Below are 23,631 nucleotides of genomic sequence, written 5' to 3' on the forward strand. Positions count from 1 at the left end.
GCTACGTACTGAGCCCTGAAAGTTTATGACATTTTATTTTTTTATTTTATTTTATTTTATTTGTCAAGCATATATAAGAAATATTTTTCTCTATAAGAGAAAGGTCCAATGCATATTAAAAGGGTTTATAATGTTTTGTTAGAAAGGGATTCAGAAACTGAATTGGTTAAAGATTGCATGATAAAGTGGGCACAAAATTTTGCAGAACCAGTGATGTTGGAAACATGGGAAAAAATATGGGTTCAGAATGTTAAATTTACACAGTCACAGAATTTGAGGGAAAATTTTTATAAAATGTTTTATAGATGGCATTTAGATCCTAAGAAATTGTCGTGCATGTACTCTAATGTTCAACCAAAATGCTGGAGATGTGATTGCCTAGACGCCACATATTATCATGTGTGGTGGACTTGTAAGAAAGTGAAGGCTTTTTGGATAAAAATTTGGTGGGTTATGCAGAATGTTTTGAAGAAAAAAATTCAGTTTTCTCCACAATTGTTTTTATTGGGTATAGTTAAGGGTTTTACATTGGGTGAAACAAAGTTGATATTGTATATGATAACAGCAGCGAGATTACTGATAGGTCAATATTGGAAAAATGAAGCTATGCCTACTATTGATGAATGGACTTTGAAGATGGCCAGCTTTGCAGAGATGGCGAAGATTTCAGCATACTTAAAAGATTGCTCACAAGAGACTTATGTATGGGAGTGGAAAAAGTGGATAGACTATGTGCAGAATAAATATCAAACTAGGAAATATCAGATAGCTTTTAACTGAAAGTATTATATAGAGATAGAATAATTGAATTTTGTGAAGATGTGAAAAATATATAGGGGGTGGAGGGGTTCAAGTTTTATAAAAAGGGGATTTTGATTTGGATTATATTTTGTGGAAGTCTGGGGGGGAGGGGTGGGTTAGGGAGGGTTAGGGAGGGTTGCGGGGGGAAATGGGGAGAAAATGTAATTGTAAAACTTTTTCAATAAAAAAAAAGAGCATATATAAGAAAACATATAAAAGCATAAACATAATTGGAATACATGAAAAGAATAAGAGTAAAAAGGGACATTAGGCCAGGGACGGGAGGCGCGATGGTGCGCTTATGCCTTACAGACCTCTTAGGAATGGGGTGAGGTCAACAGTAGACAGTCTAAGTTAAAGTTTTGGGGGTTTGGGGAAGAAACCACAGAGTCAGGTAGTGCATTCCAGGTATTGATCACTCTGTTGCTGAAGTCGTATTTTCGGCAATTGAATTTGGAGCGGTTTACCTTGAGTTTGTATCTCTTATTTGCTCAGGTATTGTTGTGGTTGAAGCTGAAGTAGTCATTGACAGAATCTTTTTCTTTTTTTGGCAGAATTTGCTATTTTAGGGGGTGACTCTCAATAGAAATCAATGCCTCTCTACATCCCAAAAGTTTAAAACTGATTTTCTGTGGCTCCCAAGATTTTGGGACCTGCCAGTCCCATCAAGTCAAGATACTCCAAGGGAGTGATATTTTTAAGGTTTATAAACTGTAGTGGAACATGGAGGATGACTATGTACAGCATTTTATGATTCAGTGGGCAAAGAACTTTGCATGTAAATCATGCTTGAACAATGGGAGAATATGTGGATGAAAGATCTAAAATTCAAATTAAACTGTAAAAGAAAAGTTTTATAAGATGATGTACTGTGTGTATCTATCCCTGGACAAATTGTTCAGAATGTTTAAAGGGACCTTAAATATTGGAAATGTAAAGAGCTTTTTATGATTTGTAGAAAGTCAGCACCACTCCCCAGAAGAATGTAATATTTTGGGAAATATTAAAAAGGCAGAATATTATATTTCCCTAAATGAGAAATGGAGAAACGTGTTTTTTTAGAGGTAAGAAGGCAGACTCAGTCTTTCTTAATAGCCCCCAGCAGGCATTTTGTGCCCATTAAGAAAGATGGGGCCAGCCTATCTATAAGAGCAGTGGTGGCTCAGTGGTTAGAGTGCAGTACTGCGGGCTTCTTCTGCTGACTGCCAGCTGCCTGCAATTTGGCAGATCGAATCTCACCAGACTCATCCTTCCGAGGTGGGTAAAATGAGCCAGATTGTTGGGGACAATATGCTGACTCTGTAAAACCACTTAGAGAGGGCTGTTAAAGCACTGTAAAGCGGTATATAAGTCTAACTACTATTGCTATTGCTAAAACAAAAGACCTTCAGCTCCAGGATGATGGGATTAAGACCCTTTAGGACGGGCAGAAGCGACTTCCGGTTGGCGAGCTGCAGCGACATGGTGCTGAGTGAGTGATCGCCACTCCTCAACACCGTTTGTCACCGCGTTTTGGGGATCCCTTCGGGAGCGCGGGTCCTGGAGAGCCCCGCGGACAATAGAGAGAGTCGGGTGAGCGAGAAAGTGAAGTGCAAACACTTCTCGCAAAACCGGGCGGCTCTGTCAAACTGACGTGTGTGAAGTCAGCCTTTCGGCTGACCCGAAGCTGTGGTAGCTGACAACCAGACGGGAAGCAAGGAAGATCGGAGGCTGCAGTGTCAAGATCGAACCGTGTCCTCCCTGCCTACGTGAGAGTGAACATCAGGAAGGGGCCGGCGGAGTCGGGCGAGAAGTGCTTAAACGGAAAAGAGCGGCGACGGAGAGTGGAGAATAGTCTGAAAGATCACGGAGCTCGACAAGCCGGCGCAGAGAATAAGAAATCGAGGACGCTAAATTGCCTGCGCAAGAAGAGGATGGGTGGGCATAGGGAGTAAGGAAGCTAAAAGAATCCAGAAGAACTTTTTTTTCTCTATTTGCTGGTTAAAGCAGAAAGGTGAACTTAGTTGGAGAGTGGACTCTATCCAATTGTGCCAGAGAACAGGAAGTGCAGCCATTGAAGAAGTCTGACAGAGCAAACTGAAAAGGACAGGCACAGAGACGATCTAGCTTCGAGGCTTACCATAGAGTTTTGACAGTGGCAAAGTAAACGTGGGAAGAAGAAAGGACTGGAGGAGACTGGCGGCTGAGTGAGAAAGAATACCACCCCTTTGCTTTTGGAAAAATATTGCTTGCCCCCAACTAAAACTTGGAGATTCTCCCCCCCTTTTCCCTCTTTTTTCTGAAAAATCCTTCTTTAATATTTTGATCCTCTGCATATTAACACTGTTATTAACAAGAAGCGTAGATCTCTATATTAATTAATTGCCTATATACAAGATATATTCTTATAGAGCTTATTAGATTTATATCTATTTATTCAACTATTTAATTGCATTTAATTATATTTATTTACATTTACCTGTACAAATACTATTTTCATATATTGATATATTGTTATATTAGAATTACAATACCCACATATAGTAAATTATTGGTAATCAGAAGTATAGAAATTTGAATTAATAACTTTTTTAAGCAGTAATTCAGACATAAGAATTTTAGTTATAGATCATAGATTTACCTAGGAGTTATTGGGTTATTGTGATTTGAACTACTAGGTCTTGAATTAACTACTAATAAGTAGAAATAAACTCCTATTAATCAATTACTATTTAATATACCAATTAACTATTATTATAATTACATAATTATAAGTTATAAATCAACTCTTGTTATTCACTTAAGACATTGATTGGAAGTAATGTAGATTGATAAATTGATATTGATTGTTAGTTTATTTAAGATAGTGATTGGAAGTGATATAGATTGATAAATAGACATTGATTGATAAAAAATCTCCCCCCCATACTCTGAAGAAGTATAAAAAGAGGTGACAGCCAATGTATGAAAATTTGGAGAAATATCGAGAAAATAATTAGAGAACAAAAAATAATCTTGAAAGAAATGACGAGCATGTCATCAACGATCCTGAAAACAGGGAAGAAGACCCCCTCAAACCCCACTATATCCATGACCTCCCCGGCTACCCAAAAATCAATGGAAGGATTACAAAAAACAGACAAGGCTATAGCAACACCAACACTACTAACAGTACAGTCAACATTGACATTAATCCAAGAAACGATGATGGCCATGCAGGAAAAAATGTCCAATAACCACACCGAACTAAAAACAGATATCCACCAACTGGACCAGAAGATGAATGAGATTCAAGTCTCAATCTCGAACAACGAACAAAGGATCCAGAAGGCGGAGCAAAAAATAGAACAAAATGAGAAGAAGCTGGACATGGTAGATCAGACGTTGACGATGCAAAATAAGGAACTAGAAGATTCATTAATACAATTAGAGATGGATAGGGCGTCGTTCTACTTGCGCTTCCAAAATGTGGAAGAAGATAAAGACGAGGATTTGGGAGAGAAGATGGCGGAACTAATTGCAGAAGTACTCCAACAAGACAAACGTGAGATTATTAGAGAACTGGACGACGTCTATAGAGTCCAAACAAACTATGCGAGGAGGAATAGGCTCCCCAGAGAAGTCCACATTAGATTCGCAAGAAAAAAAGTAAAAGACATCTTATACAATATGGCGAGGGACGGACAAATAACATACAGAGGAAAAGAAGTGATAATACTAAAACAGATTCCGAGAAGAGTGAGGGAGGTGAGAAAAGGCTACAGATTTTTGGCTGTGCAATTGAACAAAAGAAATATATTACTCAGATGGCTCCTGCCAGAGGGGATGCTAATCACCTGGCAGGGGAGAAAAAGAAAAATAGATAGCTTGAGCACAGCACAAGACTTTCTCGACCAGTTAAGGGGTGCAAAAGAAGAACAAAGTAGTAAGGAGGAAATAGAGGCGACAAATCTAGAAGAGGAAGAAACCGCGGAGGAGAAGAAGACAGAAGAAGAAGCCAAGGAGAAAAAAACAAGACCAGTAAGAGCCGTAAGACTAAACAAGAACTAAAACCGAGCAAGGAAAACAGGAATGAAGGATCTGAAACTAATCTCAGTAAATGTCAATGGTCTAAACGATAGTAAAAAAAGGAAATTAACACTTACAAAGCTAGCAAAACAAAATATGGATATAATCTGCCTACAGGAGGTCCATATAAAAAAGGATGAGGGCAAATGTTTGGAGTATAAAAAATATGGTAAACTATTTACCTCATTAGCAGAAAAAAGAAAGAGAGGGGTAGCAATTTATGTTAAAAAAGGAATTGAAGCAGAATTGAAATATAACGATACAAAGGGTAGAATACTTATGGTTGAAGTTACGATAGAAAACTCTAAAATGTTACTAGTGGGCATTTATGCTCCAAATAAAAAACAAGGAGAATTTTTTCAAAAGCTACGTGAACAATTAGGGAATATGGAATACAATGAAATTTGCATGATAGGTGATTTCAATGGAATTGTAGACCCAGATAACGACCATAAAAGCAACAAAATGAACAAAAACAAAAGGGTGACTTTACCAAAAGCCTTTTTCGATTTGGTGGAGGAAATGAATTTAATTGATATATGGCGAACTTTGCACCCAAGCGAAAGACAATTTACATTCTATTCCAACTTGCAACAGTCATAGTTGAGATTAGATATGGCTTGGGTTACCAGGACGCTGGGGTTAGAAATAGAGATGGCAGAAATTAGCCCAAACATCTGGGCAGACCATAACCTCCTGGAAATAAAATGGAGAAATGTAAAGAGAAAGAAACAACAGAGATGGAGGTTCAATACAAAACTATTATGTGATAAAGAGTGTGTAGAAAAATTGAAAGGAGAAATAAAGACTTTTTTCGGAGAAAATGAGAACCAAGGGACACCCCGCGAAATAGTATGGGACACAATGAAGGCCTACCTGAGAGGGGTAATAATATCTTACACTGCATATAAAAACAAACTAAAAAGAAAATCCAGGGAAGATCTCATCAAACATCTAGATGAAGCAGAAAGGAAACTCCAGAAAATGCCTGGAGATACTGTAGCAAAAGAAAATTGGATGGTGTGGAGACATAAATTAAACATTCTAGATCAAGAAGAGCTAGCCCAAAAAATAAAAAGAACAAAACAGCACTATTTTGAGAACGCAAATAAATCGGGCAGGTGGCTGGCCTATAAATTAAAAAAGGAAAATGAAAAAGGGACAATCCAGATATTAGAGGACGCTGAGGGAAATCTCTTAAATAAAGAAGAAGATAAACTAGAAAGAGCGAGAGAGTACTATGAATCCCTATACAAAGAAGAGGAGACCTCGGAGGAAAAAATACATCAATACTTGGCAAAGGCGGAGCTCCCGCAAATAACGGAGGAAGAGAAGGAGATGCTAAATGCTAAGATAACAACTGAAGAGTTTTAAAAAGCCCTTTCCAAACTCAAAAACAACAAATCACCTGGCCCAGACGGATTCCCAGGAGAAATATACAAAAAATTGGAAGAAATTCTACAACCCAAATTAATGGAAATTTTCAATGAGGTTTTGATGGGCTCAAAAATTCCTGACTCGTGGAGGGAAGCTCATGTTACACTGCTGCCGAAAGAAGGTGCCGACCCAAAAAAAATCCAAAATTATAGACCAATTTCGCTTCTAAACACTGACTATAAACTATTTATGTGTATAATGGCAGAAAAAACCAAAAAAATATTAAATAATTGGATTCATAAAGACCAAAATGGATTTCTCCCGGGACGACAAATTAGGGACAATTTGAGAGTTGTACTAGATACTCTAGAATACTATGAAGAACACCCAGAAAAGCAGTTGGCCTTAGTTTTTTTGGATGCCCAAAAGGCATTCGACAATCTAAATTGGAATTTTATGACCAAGCAAATTAAAATAATGGGATTCGGGCAAAACTTCGAAAAAATGATAAAAACTATCTATGATAATCAGAGGGCGAGCATTCTAGTAAATGGAGACAGGACAAGAATTTTTCAAATCAAGAAAGGAGTGCCCCCTGTCACCGCTATTATTCATTTTGGCTCTGGAAGTTTTGCTACGAAATATTAGAAACAACGAGGAAATCAAAGGCCTAAGAATTAGAAAAGAGATTTATAAAACGCAAGCCTTTGCGGATGACGTGGCGCTAATATTAGAAGATCCATTAATATCTGGACAAAAAGTATTAGAGGAATTGGGTAAATATGGAGAGGTGGCAGGCTTTAAATTGAACAAATCTAAAACCAAAATACTTACTAAGAATGTAACTGAGACGCAGAAGAAAGAGATAGAAGAAACTTTGGGCCTACAAGTTGTCCCAAAAATAAAATACTTAGGAATTTGGCTAACCAAAAGGTGCTCATCTCTAAAAGAAGATAATTATACTCCATTAATTAATAAATTAAAACAAGATCTGGTTAGATGGAAAAAGATCAAATTATCACTTATAGGCAAAATTGCGGCAATTAAGATGAACATTCTCCCCAAGATTTTATTTTTATATCAAAATTTACCAGTAATTTTAGAGAATTTTTTTTTTTCAGAATTAAATAAGACCGTTAGGGAATTTGTTTGGGAGGGAAAAAAATCAAGGATCTCACTTAAAATTCTACAGGAAAAAAGGAATGCGGGAGGACTTGGACTCCCAAATTGGGAAATGTATTACAGAGCAGCAAAGTTGATATGGATAAAGGATTGGATCACCTTGGAGAATAAGAGAATCTTAGTGTTAGAAGGACATGACCTACAGAAAGGGTGGCATGCATATCTATGGGACAAAGACAATAAAAAGAAAACCTATTTCCACAGGCATAAAATCAGGGACTCCCTAATACAAACGTGGGTGGGGATTAGGCAGAGATACTATTCAAAAGTCCCAAACTGGCTTTCCACGGTAGAGGCAATGATTTACCCCAACAGGTGGGGAATGGAGAAATTGTGCAGATACAAAGACATCGTCGATGGAGGGGGAAACATTAAATCAAATGAAGCTCTGAGAGACCAAGGTATAACCCTAGATTGGTGGACTTATCGGCAAATAAAATCAAGATACCAGAGAGATAAAGATGAGTATGGCTTAGAATTAAGATATAATGGATTAGACAAAATTTTGAAGACCCTTTAGGACAGTGATGGCTAACCTTTTTACCATTGCGTGCCAAAAGTGGGGGGAGCGCAGGGAGGTCGCGTTCACATGCGTCCACACCGATAATTCAATGTGCCCCCGGGCCCCGTGCATGCGCGCACAATCCCCCTGTGCTCCCCCCCTCACTTATGGCATGTGACACAAAAAGGTTACTGGTGGGTCCAGGAGGCCTGTTTTTCTCCCTCCCCAGGCTTCAGAGGCTTTCTTGGACCCTGGGCAGGGCGAAAATGGCTTTCCCCATCCCTCTGGAGGCTCTCTGGAGGCTGGAAATGGCCCATTTCCCGACTTCCAGTGGGCACAGAAGGACTGAAAATCAGTTGGTGCTGAGCTAGGGCAACTCTCGCCTGTCCACAGATATTGCTCCGTGTGTCACCTGTGGCACGCGTGCCATAGGTTCACCATCACGGCTTTAGGACATAATAAAGCATTTAGCAGAAGACACATATTTTTATATAGCCCTGAGAGAGATTCAGAGGCTTTGGGATCATTGGAAGGGTTTCCAATGTCTAACCATAATAAAATGAGACATGATAAAGATGTGCACTAAAATATGACACCAAGGAAAGAGAAAAAGGAAAATAATCAGTTAATATTAAGTGATTTTAAGTAATATTAAGTGAGCATTTTACTATTTTAAATTTTAGAAATTTGGCACCTATTTGAATTTGATAGGGTGGGTGACAGTGCTGGGCTAGGAGCAGGGAGATAGTTTGTGTTCTCTACTCATATAGATTGACAGATGATGCTGTTAATATGGCTCTGCACTACATCCTACAACGTCTTAAATCTCCAAAGGCCTACGCAAGGGTCCCCTTTATAGACTTTAGTTCAGCATTCAATACCATCATTCCGGACATACTTCTAACTAAACTAAACCAGCTAGCGCTACCTGAACACCCTTGTAAGTGGATCAAAAGCTTCCTAACAGACAGGAAGCAGCAGGTGAAGCTAAGCAGAATCACATCAGATACCTGTAGAATTACACAGGGCCCCCCCAAGGATTTGTGCTCTCCCCATTTCTCTTCTCTCTATATACCAATGACTGCATCTCAAATGATCCATCTGTTAAACTACTGAAGTTTGCAGATGATACAACAGAGATTGGTCTCATTCGAGACAATGATGAATCTGCATAAAGACGGGAGGTTGAACAACTAGCCTCGTGGTGTGACTGGAACAACCTGGAACTGAACACACTCAAAACAGTAGAAATCGTGGTAGACTTTAGGAGAAATCCTCCCATACTGCCACTCTTACAATACTAGACAACACAGTATCAACAGTAGAGACCTTCAAATTTCTAGGTTCTATCATATCTCAAGACCTAAAATGGACACCTATCATCAAAAAAGCACAACAAAGAATGTTCTTTCTGTGCCAACCCAGGAAGCTCAAACAGCCCAAGGAACTGCTGATACAGTTCTAAAAAGGAATTATTGAGTGCGTCATCTGCACCTCTATAACTGTCTGGTTTGGTTCTGCAACCCAACAAGACAGACACAGACTTCAGAGGATAATTAGAACTGCAGAAAAAACAATTACTACCAACCTGCCTTCCATTGAGGACCTGCATACTGCATGAGTCAAAAAGAGGGCTGTGAAAATATTTACAGACCTCTAAACTGTTTCAACTCCTACCCTCAAAATGACACTATCGAGCACTGCATACCAGAACTAGACACAAGAAGTTTTTTACTGAATGCCATCACTCTGCTAAACGAATAATTCCCTCAACACTGTCAAACTATTTACTAAGTCTGAATTACTATTACTATTAATCTTCCCACTGTTCCGATCACCCATCTCCTCCCACTTATGACTGTATGACTGTTAATGAAGTGTTGTACCTTATGATTCTTGACAAATGGATCTTATCTTTTTATGTACACTGAGAGCATATGCACCAAAGACAAATTCCTTGTGTCCAATCACACTTGGCCAATAAAGAATTCATTTCCATTCAATCCTATCCTATCGTATCCTATTCTCAGTCATGGAAAGTCTCCAGGGATTATCCAGACCGACCATTGAGTTACATCTTGGTTTCTCCACATGCCAGTCCTGATCTGCTCCTGGTCATCGAGTATCCTTCAAAGGGATCAGATGCAATGTGATCTACTAAAAAACATTGTAACCTGTCTTTTTGAATCTTGTTGGTGAAATGAAAGATCTTGGAATTCTTTGGTGTCTTCCAATCCCAGCAAAATCAGGATAATCCATCTGCATAGCTAAAATATCACTTTCACTGATAGAAATAATGTTCCCCTTTAATTGAAGGAATTTTTGAAACAAATTAAGGAGTCCTGGGAGAGAAATGAAAGAACAGGAAAGGTCTCCCATGTGTTGGGAAGAGAGCGTTGCATTACATTGTCCCAATGTTTACAGAAATGCTGACACTTTCCTTTCCCCCCCTCAAAATCTATTCAGGAGTCTTATGCAATGCTGTTTTAGAAATGAAACATCTACTGTACAATTTTTTTCCTCACATTTCCCTACGAAGGGGGGAACCACCAAAGTATCAATCCCTTGGTTCTGCTCACACCTCCCAGCCATCAAAGACTAACAAGGAGGAACCTCCAAGCGAAGGAGATCACAACAGGAGTTGCGAATGAACCTGGAGATCCTGTACTCAAAAACACAATCCCTTTTCTCAACTCAATATTCCTACAGCTCTTCTCCATGAAGGTCACATGCAAGGCAGAGTAGCCTTTGCATCTGAAATTTTACACTGCTTTTGTCACTGCCCCAAACTCCCCCAATATATTTGCTATTCATCTGGTTTCTTCCACTTGCGTGCCTCATTCACAACCTGAGCAGACATGCTTGGTGCAATGAATTGTTAGGAAAAGATAAACTATTTCTCTTTCCTCTTGTTTTCTCCTTCCATGAGGACCCACAACCTCTAACTACAGCCTGAGCTCTCTTATCCCGAAGAGATGCTGCCTGGGAAATTCTGGGGTGGAAAATCTCGAGGATACCCAGGGAGAGAAAGGCTGGTTCTCTGCATGTGGCATTTCTCTCATTGATTATGATAAAAATGCAGAGAACACTCCTAAAATGATTTTTGCAGAATTGCACAATTTCTGCAGAAATAAATACCCAGCAACTTCTGCTGCTGATGGCCAGCCAGACAGCCATTATCAAACTAACATGTTCCAATTTTTTCTTTCCTCCTTCCCATCTAATACTATGAAATACTTGATGACAAAAACAATCAAGCAAATTCTTTCTGGTCAAATTGAAGAGTCAAATTCTCAGCTGGACTTAAAATTCAAGCCTTTACACTTATCACTTTAGGTCAGAGGTTCCCAAACTTTTTCAGTCCACCGCCCCCTTGGTACTACAAACTCATCCTCAGTGCCCCCCACCCAGGGGTGGATTCTACTTACCTTTACTACCGGTTTGCAGTGGGGCCTCGAACGCTCACTTCGCTCATGCATGCACGCACTCTTCTGCACATGCACAGAAGCGTTTTGGTGATGTCGGGGTCAGTGGGCGGGGCCTCCTGCCAGTTTTACTACCGGTTCTATAGAACTGGGGCAACCCACCACTGCCCCCACCCCCACCCCCTATAAATAGCATTGTTCGGAATAGCGGTTTGCATGACCCACTAAGGAAGACAATAACAGTAAAATACATGGAATACAGCCATTTTGGCCTCCTGAAGCCTTGCCCCGCATGTCCCGTTTTTGTGAAAAACCGGCCCGTTTTTTGCAAAAACAGGGTGCGCAGAGCCTTTGGGAGGTCTGCAGGCTGCTCCAATACAAATTTATCCCTGTAACAAAGATAGCTAACACTATTAGTTAACGCTAGAGAAATCCCCTCAATCAACCAATCTAGAGCAGTGATTCTCAGCTGGGGGTTCCTTTTGAAATTGCTGACCACCAGCGAGTGGGAGAAAGCAATTTCACAGAGGAGGGGATGGAGAGGGCTGTGGGATGAATTCACACCCATTCCCAGACCCTCTTGGGATCAACCTGCAGCCCTCCCCTACCTCCTCAGGCGGTGGAGCATTGTGGGGGGGGGATGCTTTTCCAGAAGTCACAAGGAGGGCTGAGAGCTGGTTTCTGCCCCACAAGTTAGATTTGGTCCAGAACCAACCCCAACATGAAGGTCTTTTATTTGCTCCTTGAACTCCTCTTTGCATTTTTAACAGGTTATAAATTAAATTTCTGATGTTGACAAAATAGCTCATAACTCACCTTTCTAGACAGCTATTATCATGTCTAAAAGCAAGATACTCTTCTCCATCTTTTGTCTGAAGTACCATTTAATCCAGAGCCTTTGAATTCCAGAAGTCCAAATTTAAAGAATGGACTTCTGGAATTAAAGCTCCATTTTTTAGCTAAAACTTAATTCACACCTGTTAGTTTTGCTTGAGCAGTGTGAACAATTGACAGTGTGATCCTCCAAAGGTCTGAAAAATATATCATTGATTTTCCTTTGACATTTAAACTAGATAACCAATGTGAAAAAGTGCATCAAGGAAGGACTGGAAAGCCAATTCATACTGAACTGTATTGGGTTTTCTGTTGTTATTTGAATAAAAGGAAAGGAAATCAAATAGTGGTACCTAGTGTGCAAAAAGAGATGAAATAATGGGTCATTCTCAACACTTGAATTCTCTACACTTAAAATATCTAGAAATTATTATGGTTAAGTGAGTTTTGCCCCATTTTACAATTTTTCTTGCCATAGTTCAAATCAAAGTTCAAATCAATGATTTGATAGTTCAAATCAAAGATTTCTGAGACCAATGTTGAATATTTCAGTAGTCACCAATCCCAGTCTTAAAATGAGTTTAGAATCAGTGGGAGTCACTGATAACAATGAACTACTAGCTACTGATTATGAGTCCAGTCCTGCCTTCCTTTTCCTTCTGTCCAAGTTTTGCAAGTACTTTTTCCAGGTATACGTTTTATTCCAAAGTATACAAAAGTATACTTTTATTACAAAGTATACAAAGTATACATTATTGTTAGGAAAAAATGGGTCTTCCAAGCAATTTTAAAAGACTGTCAGAATGACTCTGCTCTCAGCCCCCCTTGTGGCTCCTTGAAAAGCATCTCACCCCCACATATGGAAATGAAAAGAATAAGCTTAAAAATCCTAGCCTTTTAAAATTGAAAATATGGAGAATTGGGAGGATGAATATGAGAGACTAAGGGAGATGTTTCAAAAAGTAAGGGAGGCATTTAAGGGAAATAAAGAAGCATATATTAGAAGATCCATTGATATCGGGACCGTGTCTGACCCAGGAAATAGAAAAATATGGTAAGGTGGCGGGATTAAAAGTCAATAGGGAAAAAACTAAAATTATTGCCAAAAATCTGACAGTAAAGCAAGGGAAAGAATTAGAAGCGAATTTGGGGTTCCAAACTGTAAATAAACTAAAATATCTAGGTATTATTATATCAGCCAAATGCTCCACAATCAAAGAAGACAACTATTTGAACCTTCTCAAGAGAACAGGTCAGGATCTAGAGAAGTGGAAGAACATGCAGATATCCCTACTAGGTAGAATAGCAATTATAAAAACTTACGTACTCCCAAAATGGATATACCTATTCTATACAGCACCAGCTAGATTGGATAATAATTTTTTTAAAAAACTAAACTACTATGTCCTTAAATTCCTGCTAGAGGGTGAAAACTGAGAGGAGCATAACGGGCCTAGGACCGGAGAAGAAAGACCCCCTCCCGGGATATCTTGGCAGCTGTAGAGGACCTGGAGGCCCCCTGTGACATCCAATGGAGGCTGGGGTTCGGATTTGTTATCCCGGAAGAACTGAACTATCTGAGGAATGTAGGGCTGGGGGGGCGACAGAGGAGTTTTCCGTCACATAGATACCAGCCCTTTTCTCCTCCCCCTCCCAGGTACTGTGTCCGCTTAAATGGGCTTATTATTCGCCCTAATTGAGGGAATTTTCTCTCTCCCCCCCCCCATTTTCTTCCCCTCTTCCTTCTTCCCCTTCCCTTCTTTCCCTTTTTCATCGGGACTTACTCGAATATGATCTTGAGTATAAGACTTTGCCAAGGATTTTCCATCTTTGCCCCTGGCGTGACTCATAGACTGACTGATAGACTGATAAATCTTTCTTCCGACCATGATCAGCCAAACTGATGCAACTGTTGAGGGGTCCTCTATTACATCATGACTCTTGTCTGTGGGAGAACTTTTTCAATCTACGGCCCCGTGGGGTTCCGCCGTGAGAGGGTGGGCCGGAGGTCGCCCCCATTGGAGGAGATAATTTAGGACCCTCCTGCTGTTGTGGGAGGACAGTTGAGATACCAACAGCACATCGATGAACAATTGGCTGTGTTACATCTTTTGTGAAGTCCCCTGTCTGAGCTTTGGGCCTCCATCACTGCATTTTGGAGATGTATACGACTGCAGATCTTCTTGCGCTGCGAGATTCCCCCTTCTCGCAGATGTGGCCCTCCTCACTATCGAGGGCCCACCTCAAGGAAGGGTTTTGGGACCCAGAGAGGTGGCATGTGAAAACGAGGGGATTGAGGGTTTTTTTAATGAAATTTTTAGTCAAATTTTTAAGGGGTCCCAGGGAGGGGGAGGGTCAGATTGGAATTCGGGCTGTGGGTATGGGGGATAACCCACAAGGGGGAGGGTCGGGTCTGGCAGTGAAGCGTGGCGTGGGGGATGGGGGACCCGGGATCAAGGGGGGGGGGTTAGAGCTTGTCCGGATAGTTTTTTGAACATCAGTACTGTAGGTGGGAGGGGTAGATATGGCGGGAGCAGGGGGCCATATCGTGTTAGGGGAGTGCGCACTCGCTGTCTACGAGCGGTGGTGTGCTCCGGCCCCCAAGGCTCTACTCGCTCCTCAGGTTGCATGGACCCTCAGGACCCAGGCCTTCAGCTGATGCTGTGCAATGCCAGGTCCGTAGTAAATAAAGCCCCCCTCATCTGTGATCTTGTTCAGGAGGGGGGTGCGGACCTGGCAGGTATCACAGAGACCTGGTTGGGCCAGGAGGGGGGGGTTCCCCTCGTTGAAATGTGTCCGCCAGGTTTCCAAGCATTCCATCAGCCGAGGTCACAGGGGAGGGGCGGGGGGGGGTAGCGGTTATCATTAAAGAAGGTCTGAGACCGAGGGAGGCCACTGTTCCTCAGACGGCTGGCTGTGAATCCCTTTTTGTGAAATGGGGTCATGGGGTTCAGATGGGTTTGCTGATCACGTACCTGGCTCCCTGCCACGTGGCAACAGCCCTGCCCGAGCTACACAACGTCATCGCCGCGGTGGCGGTTGATACCCCTAAGCTTATGGTCATGGGGGATTTCAACCTGCCGTCCGTGGGTGAGACGTCGGAGATGGCTCGGGAGTTCATGGCTTCCATGACAGCTATGGACCTGACCCAGTTAATTCATGGCCCTACCCACACAGGGGGAAACACGCTGGATCTGGTTTTTGTCTCTGGACAGTGGTTGAGGGATCTTGATATAGGGGATATAGTTACTGAACCCTTGTCATGGTCAGATCACTCTCTCCTTCGTCTCGACTTTCGAACCGCTGCACCCCGCTGCAGGGAGGCGGAGCCGGTAAGATGGTTCCGCCCCAGGCGCCTGATGGAACCTGACAGATTCCAGACGGAGCTTGGGCCATTTCCTGAGGTTCTGGCACACGCCTCGACTGGAGACCTGGTGGCGGCCTGGGATAGGGCGGCTGCTGGTGCTCTGGATCAGGTCGTGCCTTTGCGGCCTCTGATCCGGCACCGATCTCAATTGGCTCCTTGGTTTACCGAGTTGAAGCACCGGAAAAGACGCCTAGAGAGTAGTTGGAGGGCCAGTCTTTCTGAATCTGACTGGACACTAGTAAGATCCCACATTAGGAATTACTTAGTGGCGATAAAAGCAGCGAAATGTAGTTATTTTGCTGCTCTTATTGCATCATCAGATAATCGCCCGGCCGCCCTCTTTAGGGTGACCCACTCCCTGCTCCACCAGGAAGCGCGGGAGGACCCCTTGGAGGGTAGAGCCGAGGATTTTGTTCAGTATCTGTATGACAAAATCACTCAGATTCGGGAAGATTTGGACTCCGACTGGGTAGTCTCAGGGGGAGAGACAGGGGCAGGTCTTGAGAATGTTATCTGGGATGAGTTTGATCCTGTGACCCCTGAGGACGTGGACAGGATTCTGGGTAGACTGAACGCGACCACTTGTTTATTGGACCCGTGTCCTTCCTGGTTAGTACTGGCTTCCCGGGAAGTGACACGAGGCTGGCTCCAGGGGATTATAAACGCTTCGCTGAGTGAGGGCGACTTTCCCACCGCCTTGAAAGAGGCGGTGGTGAGGCCTCTCCTCAAGAAGCCTTCCCTGGATCTGGCAATGTTGGTAAATTATCGTCCGGTCTCCAACCTTCGCTTCGTTGCGAAGGTTGTTGAGAGTGTGGTCGTGCAACAGCTCCCCCAGCACCTGGATGAAACGATGTATCTGGATCCGTTCCAGTCGGGCTTCAGGCCCGGGTACAGCACGGAAACGGCATTGGTCGCGTTGGTTGATGATCTCTGGAGGGCTCGGGACAAGGGGTGCTCCTCTGTCCTGGTCCTGTTAGATCTCTCAGCGGCTTTTGATACCATCGACCATGGTATCATGCTGCACCGGTTGGAAGAGTTGGGGGTGGGAGGCACTGTGTTGCGGTGGTTCTCCTCCTTTCTCTCTGACCGGTCACAGTCTGTGTTGACAGGGGGACAGAGGTCGACCCCGAGGCCCCTCATATGTGGGGTGCCGCAAGGGTCGGTCCTCCCGCCTCTCCTGTTCAACATTTATGTGAAGCCGCTGGGCGAGATCATCCATGGTTTCGGGGTGGAGTACCATCAGTACGCTGACGACACCCAGCTGTACATCTCCACCCCGGATCACCCCAACGATGCCCTTGAAGTGATGTCCCGGTGCCTGGAGGCCGTACAGATCTGGATGGGGAGGAACAGGCTCAGGCTCAACCCATCCAAGACTGAGTGGCTGTGGTTTCCCACGTCCCGATATAGTCAGTTGACGCCATCACTGACTATTGGAGGCGAATCATTGGCCCCCACGGAGAGGGTTCGCAACTTGGGCGTCCTCCTGGATTCACGGCTGTCTTTAGAAGAGCACTTGATGGCCGTGACCGGGAGGATTTTTCATCAGGTTCGCCTGATTCACCAGTTGCGTCTCTTTCTGGATCGGGACTCGTTACGCACGGTCACTCATGCCCTTGTCACCTCCCGCCTGGACTATTGCAACGCTCTCTACATGGGGCTCCCCTTGAGCACCCGGAGGCTCCAACTGGTGTAGAGTGCGGCCGCGCGGGTGGTAATGGGAGCCACATGGCGTTCCCATGTAACACCCCTCCTGCGTGAGCTGCACTGGCTCCCGGTGGTCTTCCGGGTGCGCTTCAAGGTTCTGGTTAACACCTTTAAAGCGCTCCATGGCTTAGGACCCGGGTACTTGCGGGACCGCCTACTACCACCAATAGCCTCCCACCGGCCGGTACGCTCCCATAAAGAGGGGCTCCTCCGGGTGCCGTCAGCCAAACAATGCCGACTGGTGGCCCCCAGGGGGAGAGCCTTCTCTGTGGGGGCACCTACTATCTGGAACAAGCTTCCCCCAGAGATACGGAGGATCCCAGATCTGCGCACCTTCCGCCGCGCCTTAAAGACCTTACTATTTCACCAGGCCGGCCTGGCCTAATTTTCCCCCTCTTTTATAAAAGATTTTTAAAATTTTAAATATCTTTTAGTATTTTATATATTCAATTTTAAATTGGCTTTAAAAGTTTGGGGTTTTAAATTTGTCAGGGCCAAAATTATTTAATTTGATTTTATTCTATTTTTAAATTTTGTATTGTATGTGTTTTTATTGTTTGGCTGTGCACCGCCCTGAGTCCTTCGGGAGTAGGGCGGTATAGAAATCTAATAAATAAATAAATAAAAATAAATAAATTCATTTGGCAAAATAAAAAAACCAGAATCAAACTTAAAATGCTTCAAGAGCTTAAAGAAAGAGGAGGATTTGGTGTTCCAAAATGGGAATACTACTATCAGGCCGCAAATTTAGTCTGGATCAGGGATTGGATATTGTTGAGAAGAAGGAGGTTGTTGATCTTGGAAGGTGAGGGGCTACATCAAGGTTGGCATTATTTTCTTTGGCAAAACAAAATCCCAAAGCACAGGTGCCTTGCAGGACATTATGTGAGGAATATTCTAATTGAGTCCTTGAGGAAAATTAAGGGTAAATTTTACTCTTCAATCCCCTCTTGGCTGGTCCCACTCGAAGCTATAACGTATAGGCCTTTTAATAGACTATTGGATAGGGGATGAAATAGTTAAAGACTCTATGATTGCCTGGGGGAGAAATATTGGCTATCCAATTGATATGACAAAATGGGAAGAAATCTGGCTTAAACATATGAAATTCCTGTGGGCAACATCGTACAAAGAAAATGTGTACAAGATGTTGTATAGATGGCACCTTCCACCTGCTCATCTTTCTAAAATGTATTCAAATCTCTCACCAAACTGTTGGAAGTGTGGGGAGATTGGCACCTATTTCCACATGTGGTGGACCTGTTCCAGGACGACTGAATTCTGGAAAATCATACAGGCATGGATCATGGAAATCACAGGTTATAACCTAATTCTGAAACCAGAGTACTATCTATTGAACATTAGGCCAGACAACATAGGCACAAATATATGGTGTCTGTGTGTATTTATCACCACGTCAGCAAGAATATGTTTCGCCCAACATTGGAAGGGGAAAGACCTGCCGGATGAAGATTTGATTTTGGAGAAAACTTTGGATTATGCGGAAGCCGACAGACTGACTAAAGCATTGAGAGATCAAAAGGACTCCGTATATTTCCAATGTTGGGACAAATGGTACGTTTGGTTGAACAACAGACGTCCAAAAAGTCAAGTATAACCAGGATTATGTTTAATATACGTTAAATCTGACTGAAGCCTACATACCGTAGAAAATGTAAATATCATGTAAAGTTCCTGTCGCGATCATTTGTTTGACTATTTCTTTTTTTTGATGTATTGTTTTAAATAAATAAATTAAAAAAAAAAAAGAAGCAGAGAATTGGTTAGCTTGCAAAAAAAAATGAATGAGAAGCAAGAGAAACAAGGAGATAATATTGAAAAGGAAATAATTGGGGAAAAAAGATAAAGATGATTACACTGGGTTCAATAGTGATAGAATAAAAATGGATATGGGAAAATATTTATTTATTTATTTAATTTGGCTTATATGCCGTCCTATCTCCCAATGGACTCAGGCCGGCTGACAATAATAAAATTCACAAAGCCATAATACAAAGTTAAAATCTGATTAGACCCACTAAAATTTAAAACCCTTAAAACCCCATCAGTCCAGGTCGTGGAACTTGAATAACCAAGTTTTTAATTCGCGGCGGAAGGTGCGAGGTCAGGAGCCAACCGGAGCTCCAAGGGGAGTCGATTCCAGAGGGTGGGCGCACCCACAGAGAAGGCTCTACCCCTGGGGGGCCGCCGGCCAACACTGTCTAGCCAACGGCACCCTGACCAGGCCCTCTCTATGGGCGTGGACCGCGCGATGAGATGTCATTGCTGGCTGCAGGTAGTCCGCCAAATATCCTGGGCCTAAGCCATGTAGGGATTTATAGGTCATCACCAGCACCTTGAATCTCACCCGGAGGGCAACCGGTAACCAATGCAAGTCGCGCAGGAGGGGTGTAACATGGGAGTATCGGGATTCTCCCATCACAACCCGCCCGGCTGCATTTTGCACCAGCTGAAGCCTCCGAGTGGCCCTCAAGGGCAGCCCCATGTAGAGAGTGTTACAGTAGTCAATATGTGAGGTGACTAGTGCATGAGTAACTGTGCGTAGGGCATCTCGGTCCAAATAGGGACGCAACTGGCGCACCAGACGAATCTGGGCGTATGGCCCCCTGGTCATGGTCATTATATGATCTTCTAGACTCAACCGTGAGTCCAGGAGGACACCCAAAATACATCTCAAATATGAAGTGAAATAAATGGGGTAAGATTGAGAATGAAAAGTAATAGAGTTAAAATTAAAGGAAAAAAGCTGAAGGGGAGATATAAGAACAGGAAAAAGAAGAAGCTAAAGAAATGGAAAAAAGGGAGGAAAACATCAAGAAAGAGAACTGTGGAGAGACTAAGAAAATGGTTAAGAGTCAGTCCAAAAGTTAATTTGTTAATAAAGAGAAGGATGCTAGTTGTAGAAATTATGTGTGAAAATGCTGTTAATGAAAAATAGAACAATGTTATTCAACCTACAACTTTCACCACCATACACCATTAAAGGTATTTCAATTGTTACAGTTTATACTTATTTATATTTCTAAAAAAAAGAAAAAAGAAAACTTATCATCGTCTAGATTTCAAAAATACAAAGACAAATATTCCAATTATTATTCATTTCACTTTTACAATCATGATTTCCCATTTATTTCTTACTACTATTCATATTTCAATACTAAATATGTATAACATCTTTCTCTTTCATTTCTTTTTCTCCCTTCCCATTTTTATTTTTGCCTTTTTCTTTCCTTTTTTCTTTTGTGTTTTAAAATTTTGAACTCTCCTCTCCTGCCCTAAATTTCCCATTGTTTGCACCTACCTTTTTTAGTGAGGAAAAAGAAGAAAAAGAATTCTCCCTTTGCATCTGCCAAATTTTTTTTGCAGCAAACAGCAAAGAGCCTGCTTTACTTTCAGTTTCGTTTTCAGCATAGCTTGATTAGCAAAAGGGGAAAAAATCTGCTCCAACACTCTTTGCAGCAAGCAGCAGAGACCTGCGTAAAACAGCTGAGAGAGTCAGGAGGCCAATCTAATCAACTTGTGCTAATTAGCCTGTGCTGAAGCTGAAAGGAGCTGTTTTTTCTTGCTTTTTGCTTGCAAGGAGGTAACTGCTGTGAGGCACAGGCCAAAGGGTGGGGGCCACCCTCCGCCACCCTCCTTGCCCCCCTGCCGCCCCCTTTTGCCTCTAGTGCCCCCTGCTGCCCCCTTGCTTCTTATGCCCCCCTAAGTCATCCCACCGGCCCCCCACTTTGGTACGGCCCCTTTGGGAACCATCACTCATCACTTTGGAAAATCCATGCACATTTTCTTCTGTGCAATAAGGGTGGAATGTTTCCTGAAGTACCGTCCACTCTTGGGGCACTTAAATGGTTTCTCCCATGTGTATAAGCACATGATTTAAAAGGCTAGTCTTAGTACTGAAATCTTTCCCACAATCTGGACATTCAAATGGTTTCTCTCCTCTGTGAGTCCTCTGGTGTGTCACCAGGTGGGAATTGCGACTGAAACTTTTCCCACAATCAGGACATTCAAATGGTTTCTCTCCTGTGTGAGTCCTCTGGTGTATCACCAGCTCGGAATTCCAAAGGAAGCTTTTCCTACAATCAGGACATTCAAATAGTTTCTCTCCTGTGTGAGTCCTCTGGTGTATCACCAGATTGGAATTCTGACTGAAACTTTTCCCACAATCAGGACATTCAAATGGTTTCTCTCCTGTGTGAGTCCTCTGGTGTCTCACCAGCTCAGAATTCCAAAGGAAGCTTTCCCCACAATCAGGACATTCAAATAGTTTCTCTCCTGTGTGAGTCCTCTGATGTTTCATCAGGTTGGAATTCTGACTGAAACCTTTCCCACAGTCAAGACATTCAAAGGGTTTCTCTCCTGTGTGAGTCCTCTGGTGTCTCACCAGGCTGGAATTCTCACTGAAACTTTTCCCACAATCAGGACATTCAAATGGTTTCTCTCCTGTGTGAGTCCTCTGGTGTGTCACCAGGTGGGAATTGCGACTGAAACTTTTCCCACAATCAGGACATTCAAATGGTTTCTCTCCTGTGTGAGTTCTCTGGTGTGTCACCAGGCTGGAATTCTGACTGAAACTTTTCCCACAATCTGGACATTCAAATGGTTTCTCTCCTGTGTGAGTCCTCTGGTGTGTCGCCAGGCTGGAATTGTTACGGAAACTGTTCCCACAATCAGGACATTCAAATGGTTTATCTCCTGTGTGAGTTGACTGGTGTGTCACCAGGTGGGAATTCTGAGTGAATCTTTTCCCACAATCAGGACATTCAAATGGTTTCTCTCCTGTGTGAATCTTCTGGTGACTCACCAGGTTGGAATTGCGACTGAACCTTTTCCCACAAACAGGACATTCAAATGGTTTCTCTCCTGTGTGAGTCTTCTGGTGTGTCACCAGGTGGGAATTGCGACTGAACCTTTTCCCACAATCAGGACATTCAAATGGTTTCTCTCCTGTGTGAGTCCTCTGGTGTGTCACTAGGTCAGAATTGCGATTGAAACTTTTCCCACAATCAGGACATTCAAATGGTTTCTCTCCTGTGTGAGTCCTCTGGTGTCTCACCAGGCCGGACTTCTGACTGAAACTTTTCCCACAATCAGGACATTCAAATGGTTTCTCTCCTGTGTGAGTCTTCTGGTGTGCCACCAGACTGGAATTGTTTCTGAATCTTTTCCCACAATCTGGACATTCAAATGGTTTCTCTCCTGTATGTGTCTTCTGGTGTTTCACCAGGTTGGAATTCTGAGTGAACCTTTTCCCACAATCAGGACATTCAAATGGTTTCTCTCCTGTGTGAGTCCTCTGGTGTATCACCAGACTGGAATTGTGACTGAAACTTTTACCACAATTAGGACATTCAAATGGTTTCTCTCCTGTGTGAGTCCTCTGGTGTATCACCAGACTGGAATTGTGACTGAAACTTTTACCACAATTAGGACATTCAAATGGTTTCTCTCCTGTGTGAGTTGACTGGTGTGTCACCAGGCTGGAATTGTGACTGAAACTTTTCCCACAATCAGGACATTCAAATGGTTTCTCTCCTGTGTGAGTCTTCTGGTGTGCCACCAGACTGGAATTGTTTCTGAATCTTTTCCCACAATCAGGACATTCAAAGGGTTTCTCTCCTGTGTGTGTCTTCTGGTGTTTCACCAGGTTGGAATTCTGACTGAATCTTTTCCCACAATCTGGACATTCAAATGGTTTCTCTCCTGTGTGAGTCCTCTGGTGTTTCACCAGGTTGGAATTCTGACTGAACCTTTTCCCACAATCAGGACATTCAAAGGGTTTCTCTCCTGTATGAGTCCTTTGTTGTCTCATGAGATGGTAATTTCCAATGATACTTTCACACAATTTGGACACTCTTATGTGATGGGTGTCCTGTGATATATTACCATGTTGCCATGCTCACTAAAGTATTCACATCGGGAGCACTCGTATGGCTTCTCTCCTGTGTGAGTCGTTCCATGAACCACAAGGAAGCTGTTCTGACCAAACTTTTTGCCATATTCAGATAATTTGTATGGCTTTTCTGCAGTTGGGATCTTCTTGTTTAATCAGCTATGATTTGCAATCTGTGCTTTTTCTACAATAGTCAGATCTATGGAGCTTTTCCACAACTGATATTCTTGAGGTCAAAAATATGTGTGCTCTCTTGCTTAGTGGTGCTTTGATTAAAGCTGTTTGCTTCTTCCCAGAGAAAGGCCTCTATCATTGTCTGTCCTATGTGCCCTGCTCAGTAAGACTTTTTCCTTCCACCTAACTTCCCAATATTTCCATCTTTTTCTGAGTGAAAAATAATCTTCCTTGATTTTTCATGAAATGTATCCTTGAGTTTCGTATCCTCTACTTTTTCCAGCTCAAAATCTCATGTTAA

The 23,631-nt window shown here is 42.6% G+C and overlaps 1 protein-coding gene and 1 pseudogene across 1 annotated transcript; one reads left to right on the forward strand and one right to left on the reverse strand.

Annotated features, from left to right (window-relative positions):
* LOC139310043 (zinc finger protein 850-like) overlaps positions 1–23,631 on the forward strand; it is a 218,579-nt pseudogene that overhangs the window by 83,959 nt on the left and 110,989 nt on the right.
* LOC139311961 (zinc finger protein 850-like) lies at positions 21,074–23,567 on the reverse strand. Its single transcript, XM_070936485.1, has one exon. It carries the CDS (start codon positions 23,073–23,075, stop codon positions 21,105–21,107), a length of 1,971 nt encoding a protein of 656 aa, XP_070792586.1. The 5' UTR covers positions 23,076–23,567; the 3' UTR covers positions 21,074–21,104.

Source organism: Pituophis catenifer, unplaced genomic scaffold, assembly GCF_029215685.1.
Source record: "Pituophis catenifer annectens isolate HBS135680 unplaced genomic scaffold, rPitCat1.0.hap2 SCAF_2, whole genome shotgun sequence".
Lineage (NCBI taxonomy): Eukaryota > Metazoa > Chordata > Lepidosauria > Squamata > Colubridae > Pituophis > Pituophis catenifer.